Source organism: Bactrocera neohumeralis, unplaced genomic scaffold (assembly GCF_024586455.1).
Source record: "Bactrocera neohumeralis isolate Rockhampton unplaced genomic scaffold, APGP_CSIRO_Bneo_wtdbg2-racon-allhic-juicebox.fasta_v2 cluster11, whole genome shotgun sequence".
In the NCBI taxonomy this organism is placed as follows: Eukaryota; Metazoa; Arthropoda; class Insecta; order Diptera; family Tephritidae; genus Bactrocera; species Bactrocera neohumeralis.
The window spans coordinates 14,156,668-14,168,843 of NW_026089624.1; the positions used below are offsets into that span (position 1 = coordinate 14,156,668).

A 12,176-nucleotide genomic window follows, 5' to 3' on the forward strand; every position below is an offset into this window, starting at 1 on the left:
TTTTAAATTTTTAGTATTAAATTAAACTTTAAGTTATCAATTTTTAATCCCAAACATCCTGTTACGGCTTTTGGAACACTTTAATACTATGTTCGGACCGACAACGAAAACATGTTTTCGTGGGGAAAAACTGGTTTTCTCACGAAAACTTGTGTTTTTGTCCATGTAAAATCTGTCAAAGGAAAACACAGTTTTCGCTGAACACTACTTGAAAACTTACATTCCACTCATTATAACCGGTGTCTGCTCTAGTTTAGTCGATGTTTTTGGAAGACATATTTTGCCGGCCCTAAATTGTCGCGTGATATTTGTTTACATTCCATATACAAATACAGTTGTCAGTTGATATTCTCGTATTAGGGGGATTCTCTTGCTCTTGCAAAATCTTGCCCTGTGCAGAAATTGCAGAATTTTCTTCTTGGTGCAACAGGACAACAACAAACACACGCTGAAAATTATTGGCAATGCCTGTAAAATATGTCAGACCAAAACCCATGTCTATTTTCGTGCCGTCATATATCACTAGATTCTGCAATGGGTGCTCTCTTGGCCTTGCATATTTCGGTAAAGGATCTTTGCATTTTGTGTCATCTTGCAATCTTGCAAGAGCAAGAGAATGCCGCTATTGATAGTTGTTAGAGAAAACTCAACATACAAATGTGTTTTCAAAATGTTTTCAATGTCGGTGCGAACATAGTATTAATTAAAAACTAGATTTTCAGTTGTTAATTCCAACATCTTGGATTAAAAATTACATTTTCTTTCTCTAATTCCAATGTTGAGATAAAAAATTAAAATCAAATTATTGATGTGAAATTTTTTAATAAAAAATTGACTATCCTGCTCTCACCATATGCGTCACATCATTGAAAACAATAAATAACTGAAATTCGTAAATTATAACTATTGACAGAAGGATTTACCTTGGTTTTGTTGGGATTTTATAATTCAGTCGAAATACTCTCTCTTATAAGATAATATGACATACCTGCTTATTTTTTTTCTTTTTTTCCTTTTTTAACTTTTTCAATAAATCTTTATTCACTAGTTGCTGTTCCTCATCACACCTTAGAGAATCTTTTAGTTTCTCTTTATGACTCTTTTCATTTCTATTTACAACATTTTCGTGGTGATCTGTGCGTTCTTTACATTTTGACTTTTTATCCTTCTTCTTTTTGGTTTTGTCGTCTCTCAACTTTTTTAGCTTTTTGTGATCTTTCTTCTTTCTCTGAAGTTCATTATTTACGCACAGAAATTCATTGTCTGTTATATTTGTTGATAATAATGAATTTTCAAATGCGTTGGTTGAATAAATATCCTTTTTGGATAGTGTAAATGGAGCTGCTACAGTTGCTGTTAAGCTAGTTGACGGTATAGTTTTTGCAGAATACGCAGAACCAGTTGAAATTAATGGTATCAAATCCGCACCTCCTGCCAATTTACCGACGCCATGTTTTTCGGAGCTAAATATATCTATTTGGGACAAATTTTCTGGTTCAGTTGGGAGAAAATTTTTAGTAGTTTTGAGAAGCTTATTAGCCTTTTGGAACATTTTTGGATCCTTTGAGCTCAAATAAAGATCACCTGATAATTTTTTTGTTATATCCTTTCGAATAGGTACATAATCCTCGATTTGAGAAAAATTTAGAGACTTTGTTGGTAATTGCAGTTGATTTTGATGCAAATCCTTAGAATTGGTCGAACTTAAAGAGTTCAACATGATTGTTGAGTATTCAATGGAATCATCGGACAATTCTATAGGGTCATCGGTATTAAGAATAGACGTCACTGCGGAAGATTTCGCTAAATCTATGCTAGACGAAGCGTGTTTAGAATACATACTACCAATGAATACTGGATTATCGGCATTTGACTTAGGAGATTTAGTAGCACGATCATTTTGTAAATGCAGCTCGTATGTATTCAACGACATACCACCTGGCGTGGGTGGTACCGACTTGGAACCCGTTTCAGGTGTACTCCAAAGCTCAGGAGTATTTAGTATATTTTCACTGACCGTAGTCGAGTGCTGAAGCTTGGGAGTTTTTGGACATTCTCGCTCTGCTTTTCTCATTTCAGATATAACATCAGGTGAAGTAAGTTTCATTGATTCGGGAACGAATGGTGGGACATTGCAATAGTTACGTTCTCCACTTGCTTGGAACAGAGTAGGTTCCAACGATGTGCCACTGATTGACGACTCTAATATAAAACACAAATTTAAATAAAATTAAAATAATGGTGAAATTAAAGAGTTTATAATAGATTATTTGCTCACAAACATTCATTGGACATACATATGTAATATGACGAAAATTTATATCATAATTTATCATAAATTAGGGCTACCAACTTTGAGGCTACAACAACGTAAGCATAAAAATGCCGTAATGTAGAGATCACTGTAGTCTTACATTGTTCTGGTAAAAATTCGATTTTACTTAATTCTAAATATACTCACCAAAAGTCTTGGAGGTATGTTATTATTGACTCTTTAGTAGGGGAGCTGTATAGATTTCATTCACGGTTAAACGGAGCACTAAAATGTGATATTTCCTGTTTCGGAATAGTGGCATATCAATATTACGTTTATTTAACATATTGTGTGTTTGCATAACCACACATTAGCGATAAGGATGCACGTTGTCTTGAGCAGCTATAACTTTAAATGTACATGTATTACAGCGTTTAAAAAGGTCATACAGCTTTAAACACAAGCCTTTATTTATCGGAGAAAATGGGTGTCCTAAAGTTAACGAAAAATTTAAATTTGCTTCCAGTTATGTAGTAAAGTGATGAACGACAGAACAACATATCTTCATTATTGATAAAGATTTCAAAAATAATGGATGGCAGCAAGCCACTTATATTCTTAGGATTGAGGAATCGATTGGTCTAAAAAAGTGATGTTTGCCGACTTCTGAAGTCAAAAGGCTTGGTCATATTACCATTACTAATTTCAAACCTCGCGTTTGTAAAGTACACCATATGCTGATATATTTAAAAAGGTATGCGCAATTTTTAGTAAATGAAAACGGTAAGTAAACGTAAAATTTGACCTGAGCCAATATTTGCAAAAAAAAAAAAACAACAAAAATTGACTTTGTGTGCACCTTCAAAAGGACTTGGTTTGGTCGGTCAGTTTGTGTGGCAGCTATATATGTACATGGTCACGATTTCTTCATATTGTGCATAATGCGTCTTTTTCAGGACTACAATGCTTATCACGTCCCGTTTCTACTCGCATTAAATAACTTTATCGTAGAAAACCTTAATTAGAAATAAAAATTCAGTCCTTATAATTTTTTTGCAAACAAATTTTCACTTTTTAAAAAATGTGCTATTTGGGTGACCAAGCCATTTTAAAGAGAGTTCAAGTTTTTCAATTAATACTAATTATTCGTGAAATTCTATTTGCTATTTTTTACATAAAAGGAAAGTAATCATATTTTAAGCTCTTTTTGCTTTTTTAAGGATCTTTGTCAAATGTATTAGCACTTATTGCTTTGTGTGACTATGGCTGTATAAAACACACAATCGGTCCGATTTAAACAGTTTCTTCAAAAATTATTCTGCGTTTTTCAACAATAATACATGCCAAATTTCGGGAAGATATCCTGTCAAATAAAAGGGTTTCCTTATAAGGACGTGGTTTTGATCGTTCAGTTTATATATCAGATATATGCTATGGTGGTCTAATTTCGGGGGTCCAATATATGAGCGGGATCTTGGGGGAAAAAGCACATGTTTAAAAATTTTCCGTACATACATACAGACGAACATGGCTAAATCCACTCAGCTCATTACCCTTATTATTAACTATAAATATTACTTCATATGGTCTCCGACTTCTGTCTGGATGTTACAAATTTTGTGACAAACTTAATAGACCTTGTCCAGGGTAAATATATCTTGTAATATTCAACGTATTTAAAGAAGAAGCTATTTAACAGCATTGCAGGCTGTTCATTCAACGGTATACCATATAGCCTTCAGAGCAAGAAAAGTTATTTTTTTTTTGTTTTCTAGATCTTTAAATGAAATAAAGATCACCTGTTGCATTTGGCACCGTTTCATTGAAAATAGGTATAATGTCCTCCTTTTGAAAAAAATTCATTAGAGTCGCTGTTAAATCAAGCTGACTTTGATCCAAATCGCTCTGGTTGGGCGAACTTGAGTTATTGAGTAGCGATGGTGGAAGTTCATTGCATTCATCGAAAAGTTCTAATATTTCATCCAAATTTAGTGTGGGTGTAGCTATAGAAAATTTTCCTAAACATTGCATTACATACTTTGGCGTTGCATTTGAAAATACATACCGTCGCCGAATATAGGATTTTCTGTAATTGACTTAAGAGAATCATTTTGCATTTGGAATTCGTATGTGTTTAACAACATACAACTTGGCGATGTGGGTATTGAAATATTTTCGAGTGGAGCCCAGAGCTCAGGTGTTTTTATAAGTTTTTCACAAAATGTAGACAAGTTATGAACCTGGAAATTTAAACATTCTGTTTCTGGGTTCCTCATCTCAGGTTTTGACAAAGTTGATGTTTGTGTCATTGACTCGGGGATGAATTGAGCTACATCGCAAAAATTAAAATCATCATTCAGTAGGGGTAAGAGAGGGTCTAACGTCGAATCATTGATTGTTGACTCTAAATAAAACGCAAATTTAAATTTTGATTAAGAAATGGGCATATATCATATAACAATAAATATGGTAAAACCGTGTTCGAAACTACAAAAACTTTGACGTGCTTTCCTGAAACGAACGTATTTTGTGTTGTAAAAAACTACAATATGTATGTGTACCAACAGGCCCAGTCACCCGTTTTTGTGAATTTTTTATTTATGAATAAAGACAAAACGCTATAGCTAAACGAATTGGAAACTACAGTCTTCTGAAGGGTGGATAGCGACAATGATGTTGGAATATGTGGCAACATTACCATTTCTCATGTAAGCGTTGAAGTGTTGTTCTTCTTATAACGGACATCTAAAGATAGCTTAGGAGAAAGTGCAGTTCAAGTGATGGGAAGTTCACGACGTATTCAAAGCACTGTTCTGAAGTTAAGTTCAACAATTTTGAATAAAAATAAAAATTTTAATTTTTAAATCCCGATTTTAGAATTAAAAATTATATACAAAATATGATAGAAGCGTAATAGAGATAAATGTTAAATTTTTTTTTTATTCTTTCTGTATATACACTAATATATCCTGAAAATTCGAAGACATTTCATGCAATCGTTTTCGTAAAAACAAAAAAAAGGAGCAACGAGAACTAATTTAGTAAAATAATTCACTTTGAAAACTTCTTAAAAAAATATACATATTTTCTTTGAAAATATTCAATGTATTAAACTTCGAAATTTGCTAAACCGTATATGCAACTGCTAAATATTATAACTATGTTGAGTATTCCATAACAAACATAAAATGGCGACTGCCGATTCAATTGCCTGCGTTAAATGTGGAATATTGTCGTCGAAATGCCTGTGTGCGTTGTTCTTAAAGAACGTGTTGTTGTTAAAGAGCGTGTCTTTAACTAGCGAAAAGAATATGGTGATACCACTGAGTGTTGTTCTTATCAAGATTGGAATAGAATTTACTCAAAATTTCGTGAAAACCAATATATTCTTATTTAGTATAAAATAGAAACTGTAAACATGGCACTATCAAATATGAAATTGCTACCAATATCTGTACTGTTTCATATTGTGAGGCTGCAAAATGTTTAAGGTTTTGTGTAAGCTACGTACATGTTAAAGTATCCGTTGTTGGACTCTAATCGCACTTACCTATATTTATTGGCTTCGCGGCGCTTTGTTGTCGCAAATTTGAAATAGGTAAATGAAATGTTGGTGGTAGGCGAGGAAATAACATATTCTGAGCAGTATGCGGTATGAGACCAGGTCCAGACGGAAACGGACAGAATTTCAAAAGATCAGGGATCCCGCCCATTACCGGTTTAGGCATAAACGACTGATGGGCACCAGGCACTACACTTGGAATTGTATGTAATTGGAGCGGAATCTGTGGAGAAAGCCTCTTCCTGTTTGTAGGGGACTTATAAGGCAATGGCTTATGAGATGAAGTTTGTACATTATCCGAATTCGGATCAACCATGGCATCATTAAATGATCCTAATGGTTGTAAAATTGTGTCCATGCGCATAAGTTTTTTGTTAATAGTATTGACTTCTTCTTTAGTTGGAAAGACTGTTTCAGCGTTATATTCATTTGGCTCGGTCATGGACATATTCAAAATTAAATTTTTAGTTTTGGTTTTCTTCCGTTCTTTCCGAATGTCCTTTATATTCAATGATAGACTAGAGGTAATGGCGTCACTGCCACAACATAAAGTTGGAGTCATATTATCGACGGGATTAGTTAGTTCCATTGAAATTTTTGTTTCTAAGTGAGGAGGATATTGTTGATCGTATTTAGAAATTTTAAACTTTTTCATTTTCTTCGTATGTGAAACATCATTTGAGCCAATAGGACTTACAATTGTTTGTTTTGGTAAGTTTTTGCTTCCTGGCTTACGACCACGTTTTTTAGGTCTAGCACCTTCGCCAATTTGTAATGGCAGTTGGCTAATTTGGTTTGGAATAATAACGTCTGTAATGTTATTAGCAGAGATGTTCTCGACCAAGCCAGCAACACCTCGCTCGCAATTAACCGACACATTTAACTTTTTTTCTAATTGATCGGAATTGTGCATATTTGTGTCGCTTGCTATCATACATTTCAGATTGGTAGGCGTGGGTGTAATTGTGGTACCGCAAGGAAGGTTGATAAATTGACCATCACTTCCTCCAGATAATTGTGTCGAAGGCACGCGACTGTTCGGCGATGCTGGTTTTTGTGACTTTTGTTTCGAAATTTTTTTAAAAATATTTAATTTATTTTTATCAAGCTCTGTCGATAATTTAACACCGGACAACATTTTTTTTTCAAGAAAAGTAGCATTTGGAGACAGCTTCACATTATCGACAGTATTTTCATTGTTTTTAACACTAAAACTATTATCGGTAGTGCTACATTGAGAGAACGACAAGCTGGCTTTCGGAACACACGTTTTTTCCTTTGAAGCTTCAGGAAGAAAGCTATCCTTAATAACTGAAATATCGCTAAAGGTTTTAGTACTCGATGGTTGTGGTACCGGTAGTTTATCTCCAAGAACCTTTGTTATCTCCAAATTTTTCAATACATCGCCCTGTTTTTGCAGTATTTTTTTTTTATGTTTTGACTGTTTTTTTAGATACTTTTCCATTTTATGACGCTGAAGAACAGAATTACTATAATCTGATGAAGTTGAGGATGATTCGAGTCCTGGCTTTAACAAATTTTGCAACATTTTTTTGGTCTTTTTATTAAGTCTTTCCGAGTTTTCCACTCGAGGTGATATCAAGGAAGTGTTAGAACTTTCGGCATTTGGTAGGTAAGTCTTTGCCATCAATGCACTTTGCAGATCAAGTGGACTTTTCTTTTTTGCTTTGTTTAGCAACTTCGTAGCGATAGTTGGCACCTGCACATGGCGAGTTAAAGGACTCCACCCAACTTTCTTTGTAATGCTTATATTAGTTATATCAGATACATTTTCGTTCGGAATCATAAGCTTCGAGGATGTCGCTAGAAGCTGGCTTGCTGGGCCATCAGCAAGTTCTGTTTTTTCTACATTTAGCAGCGGTTTTGATTGAATTGAACAGGTGTGAACAGCTTCGCTAACACCTGGTTTTGGTGTGGTATTATTACTGTGGTGCTTGTGATCTGCAGTTTTAAATTTTTCAGAACTTACAACTGCAGCAGGCAATGAGGGCGGTGGTGCATCGAAGCCCATTAGCTTTTCTAGAAAAAAGAAAGAAATATAATGCTTATTTGAGAAAATCTTATATGTAAAAATTAAACGCCATTTTTGTATGTCCGCGCATTATGTCCAAACCACAGCACGGAAAGACGTGAAAATTTGCACGGGTACTATTTTGGTCCGGGAGAAGGTCGTACCGTTGGCCTCACCCTCGGTTTCGCAATTTATGTGTATATTTATAACTCAAGAACGGCTAAACCGATTTGGCTGAAAATTGGTGATGAGTTAGCTTGGAACCTCGGGACGGGCATAGGCTACTTTCTATAGAATTATGTTAAAAGCCAAAACAATTCATAAAGAAACAAATATATATTTCAAATATATAACTCAAAACAATATTCATGTAAGAATCATTTAAATATTTTAATACTTCAAAAAAAATAATAACATTAAACAGCTACTGGCAGGGCACAGTGGTTTTTGTTTACATACACATACCTGGTCAAAGAAAATATTTTTTTATTTACTTTTGAAATATTTCTTAATATAAACACATAAAAAAATACAAAAACAGTGTTTTTAAAGCAAGCATTTATATAGTCTGTAAGTTGATGAGTTTTCTAATAATCACAACAACAATATTAAAAAAAGCACCAAAACTAAATTATCTTGAAAATGAAAGCAAAAAAAAAATATTCGACAATTACGTAGAAGAGCGAATTCCAATGATTAACGGTGAAAGTTACGATCGGTTCGAATATTTTCTTTAACATTGTTATGCAGCATTCAATTCAGAAGTGATATTTAAAGGAAATAAGTGAAATGGTAAAGAAGTGTCTGAAGAAATAAAAAATTTTATCGTTATACATTTTAAAAGTGGATTAACCGAAACTAAAATAGCCGAACTACTTGATAGGCCGCGAACAACTGTCCATTATATTATAAAAAATGGAAAGATAAAAAGTCGGTTGAAAATCATCCAAGGTGTGGTCGCCCAAAAGCCTTAGCTAAAGCAGGCGAACGTTGGTTGGTTCGCCAGATCAAGAAAGAACCAAAAACAAATGCCACGTTTCTCTCCAAAACTGTTCAAGAAAACGTAAATATAGATGCGACACCCCAAACCATTCGAAATTCTTTGAAAATCAATGACAGGGGAAGGGTTGCGCGCAAAAAGCCATATATCTCAAAAAAATAGATTGGAAAGATTAAGGTTTGCTAAAACGTACATAAACAAGCCCGTTGAATTTTGGAATAAGGTGATATTTGCAGATGAGAGCAAATTCAATCTTTTTGGATGTGATGGTAAAGTAATTGTGTACAGGAAACCCAATACAGAATTGAAAGAGCGAAATGCTGTGGCAACTGTGAAACATGGAGGTGGAGGCGTTATGATTTGGGGGTGTATGTCGGCAGCAGGAGTTGGAAAAAAGGAGCCAATTCGCCAAATCGTGGACCACATGCAATACATTGACATTTTGAAGAGAAACTTACGAACTAGTGCAGAAAATCTCGGACTCGGAACGACTTTTCAGTTTTACCTAAACAACGACCCAAAGCATTCCGTACTAAATACAAAGCTTTGGCTTTTATACAACTGCCATGGAGTAATTAAAACTCTTGCTCAAAGTCCAGATTTAAATCCCATAAAGCATCTATGGGATCATTTAGAAAGAAGGCTGAAACAGCGCCATTTTACGGACAAAACCCAAATGGAACAGACACTAATTGAAGAGTGGTACAATATAGACCCATCTATAACAAGAAAGAAAGTCGAATCAATACCAAGACGTTTAAAAGAAGTAGTCCGAAGTAAAGGAAGAGCTACGCGGTATTAAAAAGTAATTTTTTGTTTTCAAACTTGGATTTTACATGAATTGTCGAATATTTTTTTGCTTTTATTTTTGAAGTAATTCAGTTTTTGTGCTTTTTTGTTTAGTTTTGTAATTTTTATTATCATAAAACTCATCAATTTACAGACTAAATAAATAATTGCTTTAAAAAACACTGTTATTTGGTCTTTTATTTGTTTGTATTATGGAAAATTTTAAAAATACATAAAAAAATAAAAATGCGTATGTCGAATATTTTTTTTTAGCCAGTGTATATGTATATGAGTTATAGTGATAGTTGTAACTGTACAAGAACCTGAAGCATTGCACAGAACAATGCAATATTTAAAAGGAACGATTAAGTTTATGTTTTCTTGCGTATAGTATCTGGGTTTTAGCGTAGATTTTGCAATAACTTTCGATGACTGTTGAACAAGACATTACCATATGATTAGATATAGGACGAACAAGAAGCATATATTTGTGTAACGATATAGGACGCAGATGCAGAGACTGTGAAGATGTTGTTATATCATACGTATTTATGTAGTATGTATTATTTCTTTACCCTTTCATGCCCGATGCTGTCAATAGGCAACATTGTACATTTATGCTTCTATGTCCCGTTATTTAAATTTTTTGACACGCGGTTTTTGCATTATGTAGTCTGGTGTATTGTGTAAGCTTACAGTGTATTGTTCTATTGTAAGCTATGCAAAGGTTCATTCAGCAGGCGTTTGTCGTAGAGTGAAATAGTCAAAATCGCGAAAAAAGGCGTTTACGCAAAAAGTTTTAAATAAGATTAAAATAAATGTTTTATTGTAAAGCCAAGGGAACAACATAAATAAATAAAGCTAAGATAGTTATTAAAAATAAAAATAAATCATTGGAAAAGTGTTCAGTTTGTTTAAAATAATTTTGTAAAAGTGCTGTTGCCTATAGGCAACATTTTGTAACTAACGAACCAGGACACTAACGTCTTTGAAATTTTTATATCTTCATACTTAAGGTAAGACTAACATATATCTGTCTTAAAAAACATTTTTGCCCATTTTAATTCGGGCATGCAAGGGTTAAGTAATTAACGAAGTCAATAAAAAATGTGGATTACCAATTTAACTATTCCATTATATCACAATAAATGATATCCTTGACAACAAGGAGCGAGCAGAGCCGAGAGTTTAGATTAGTACTTAATAAACCTTACCGACAAATTTTGGTACTTTGGTATCCGGAAGTTTTCCTTCAATTGCGGGGGATATAAAGCCGCCTGTTGTCATAACAACGCTACTTATTTCTCTAGTAGGACGTCCTTCTTCATCAAACATATGGGATGACGAACACACAGTGACCTTAGCACCCTCTTGGGAAGGATCAAGGGAATCTTTTGAAACACCTAGCCTATTCGGAGTACTCAGACAAGTTACTGTATTGGCGAATGTAGGCAAGTAACGTTCCGTTTTAGTCTCGCACTGACAAATAATAATTGATTACAAGGTATGTGGTTTTGTGTATTTTAGTACTTACATCATTACTCACATTAATTGAACTCGATTTAAAGAATGGTGCATCAGAGCTTAAGTAATGCGAAGGCAAGGTGCTTTGTGAATCTGCTGGTAGCATAGGTGGTAGATACTCATGTATATGAACAGGACGAGTAAGAACTTCCTTACTTCCAGGCTTCAAAAAATTCAAGTTTGTATTCTTATGAGCCGGAAATTTTGGTAATTCCACAGCTAAGGGCACTGGCTCCACGTTGTTGGTATAATCCAACAGTTCGCTTATGTTTATATTTAAATTTCCAAGAGTAATATGAATATCATCCAAGCACGCCTCTGTTCGATTATCTGTAAAAAAATACACATACATATTTATTTAATAATTCACAAAAAATGTTGATCTCTTATTAACAGTTTTACGGATCCGAATGCGTAGGAGCAACTTTATTGAAACTTTAGTTTTAATAACCGCTTTTCATTATGTACTAACCATTTTTAAATCAATAGCAGAACTAAAACAAACAATTATTGTAACTTTTATATTTCTAGTACTTCGTATTACATGTAAAAGTGGTAATTACAGTCAAGAATGCAAACATAGCACGATTTGCGCATGTAATAAATTATTAGTATAAACATAAAACAATTTGAATTTTCATTCGCATAGCACAAATTGAGTAATAAGTAAGTTATGTAGAAAAAAATTAGAACAAAATTATTTGGTTTCTTGAAAGAAAACTGACAATTAAATCGTTGTGTACCGCTCAGTATTTAGTGTTCTGCTATTTATTTTCTTGATCTGGAGGACCTCTTCTATCCGTACATCCCCCTTTAAACCTCGAAATCGGGAGATGCTATTATAAAACCCAGCCGCTTCGGCTCTTCGTGAAACACCTATACTGTCAACTGCTGCTTACTTACGGCTGCATAAGCGTATATTCACATTTCATCATATGTCACGATTTTATGGCCCTGTTTCGAAGCACCGCTTATCGTATTATATTAACACTTCTCCCGACCAATCGACACGAGC

General features: G+C 34.0%; 2 protein-coding genes across 5 annotated transcripts in view; both read right to left on the reverse strand.

The window, feature by feature from the left end:
* The window catches only part of LOC126766093 (transcription initiation factor TFIID subunit 3), a 57,326-nt gene that overhangs the window by 4,146 nt on the left and 41,004 nt on the right, over nucleotides 1–12,176 (reverse strand). For 3 of the 4 annotated variants that reach the window (XM_050483853.1, XM_050483849.1, XM_050483851.1), the window contains exons 2-5: nucleotides 11,172–11,491; nucleotides 10,852–11,116; nucleotides 5,805–7,856; nucleotides 989–2,202 (exon numbers count right to left, since the gene is read on the reverse strand). In XM_050483853.1, the coding sequence (XP_050339810.1) occupies nucleotides 989–2,202; nucleotides 5,805–7,856; nucleotides 10,852–11,116; nucleotides 11,172–11,491 (3,851 nt within the window). The remainder of the gene's footprint in view (nucleotides 1–988; nucleotides 2,203–5,804; nucleotides 7,857–10,851; nucleotides 11,117–11,171; nucleotides 11,492–12,176) is intronic. The other variant, XM_050483852.1, reaches the window with a different exon arrangement.
* LOC126766237 (uncharacterized) lies at nucleotides 2,199–5,197 on the reverse strand. Its single transcript, XM_050484128.1, has 2 exons — nucleotides 4,320–5,197; nucleotides 2,199–4,257 (listed from the first exon to the last, which is right to left on the reverse strand). Exons 1-2 carry the CDS (start codon nucleotides 4,561–4,563, stop codon nucleotides 4,034–4,036), a joined length of 468 nt encoding a protein of 155 aa, XP_050340085.1. The 5' UTR covers nucleotides 4,564–5,197; the 3' UTR covers nucleotides 2,199–4,033.

Excerpts from the sequence above, each read along its gene's own strand:
- LOC126766237 (XM_050484128.1), bottom strand. The coding sequence starts at position 4,563 with ATGACACAAACATCAACTTTGTCAAAACCTGAGATGAGGAACCCAGAA. Across the intron at positions 4,258-4,319 it reads AAATCCTATATTCGGCGACG|CTACACCCACACTAAATTTG; the intron begins GTATGTATTTTC and ends AATTTTCTATAG.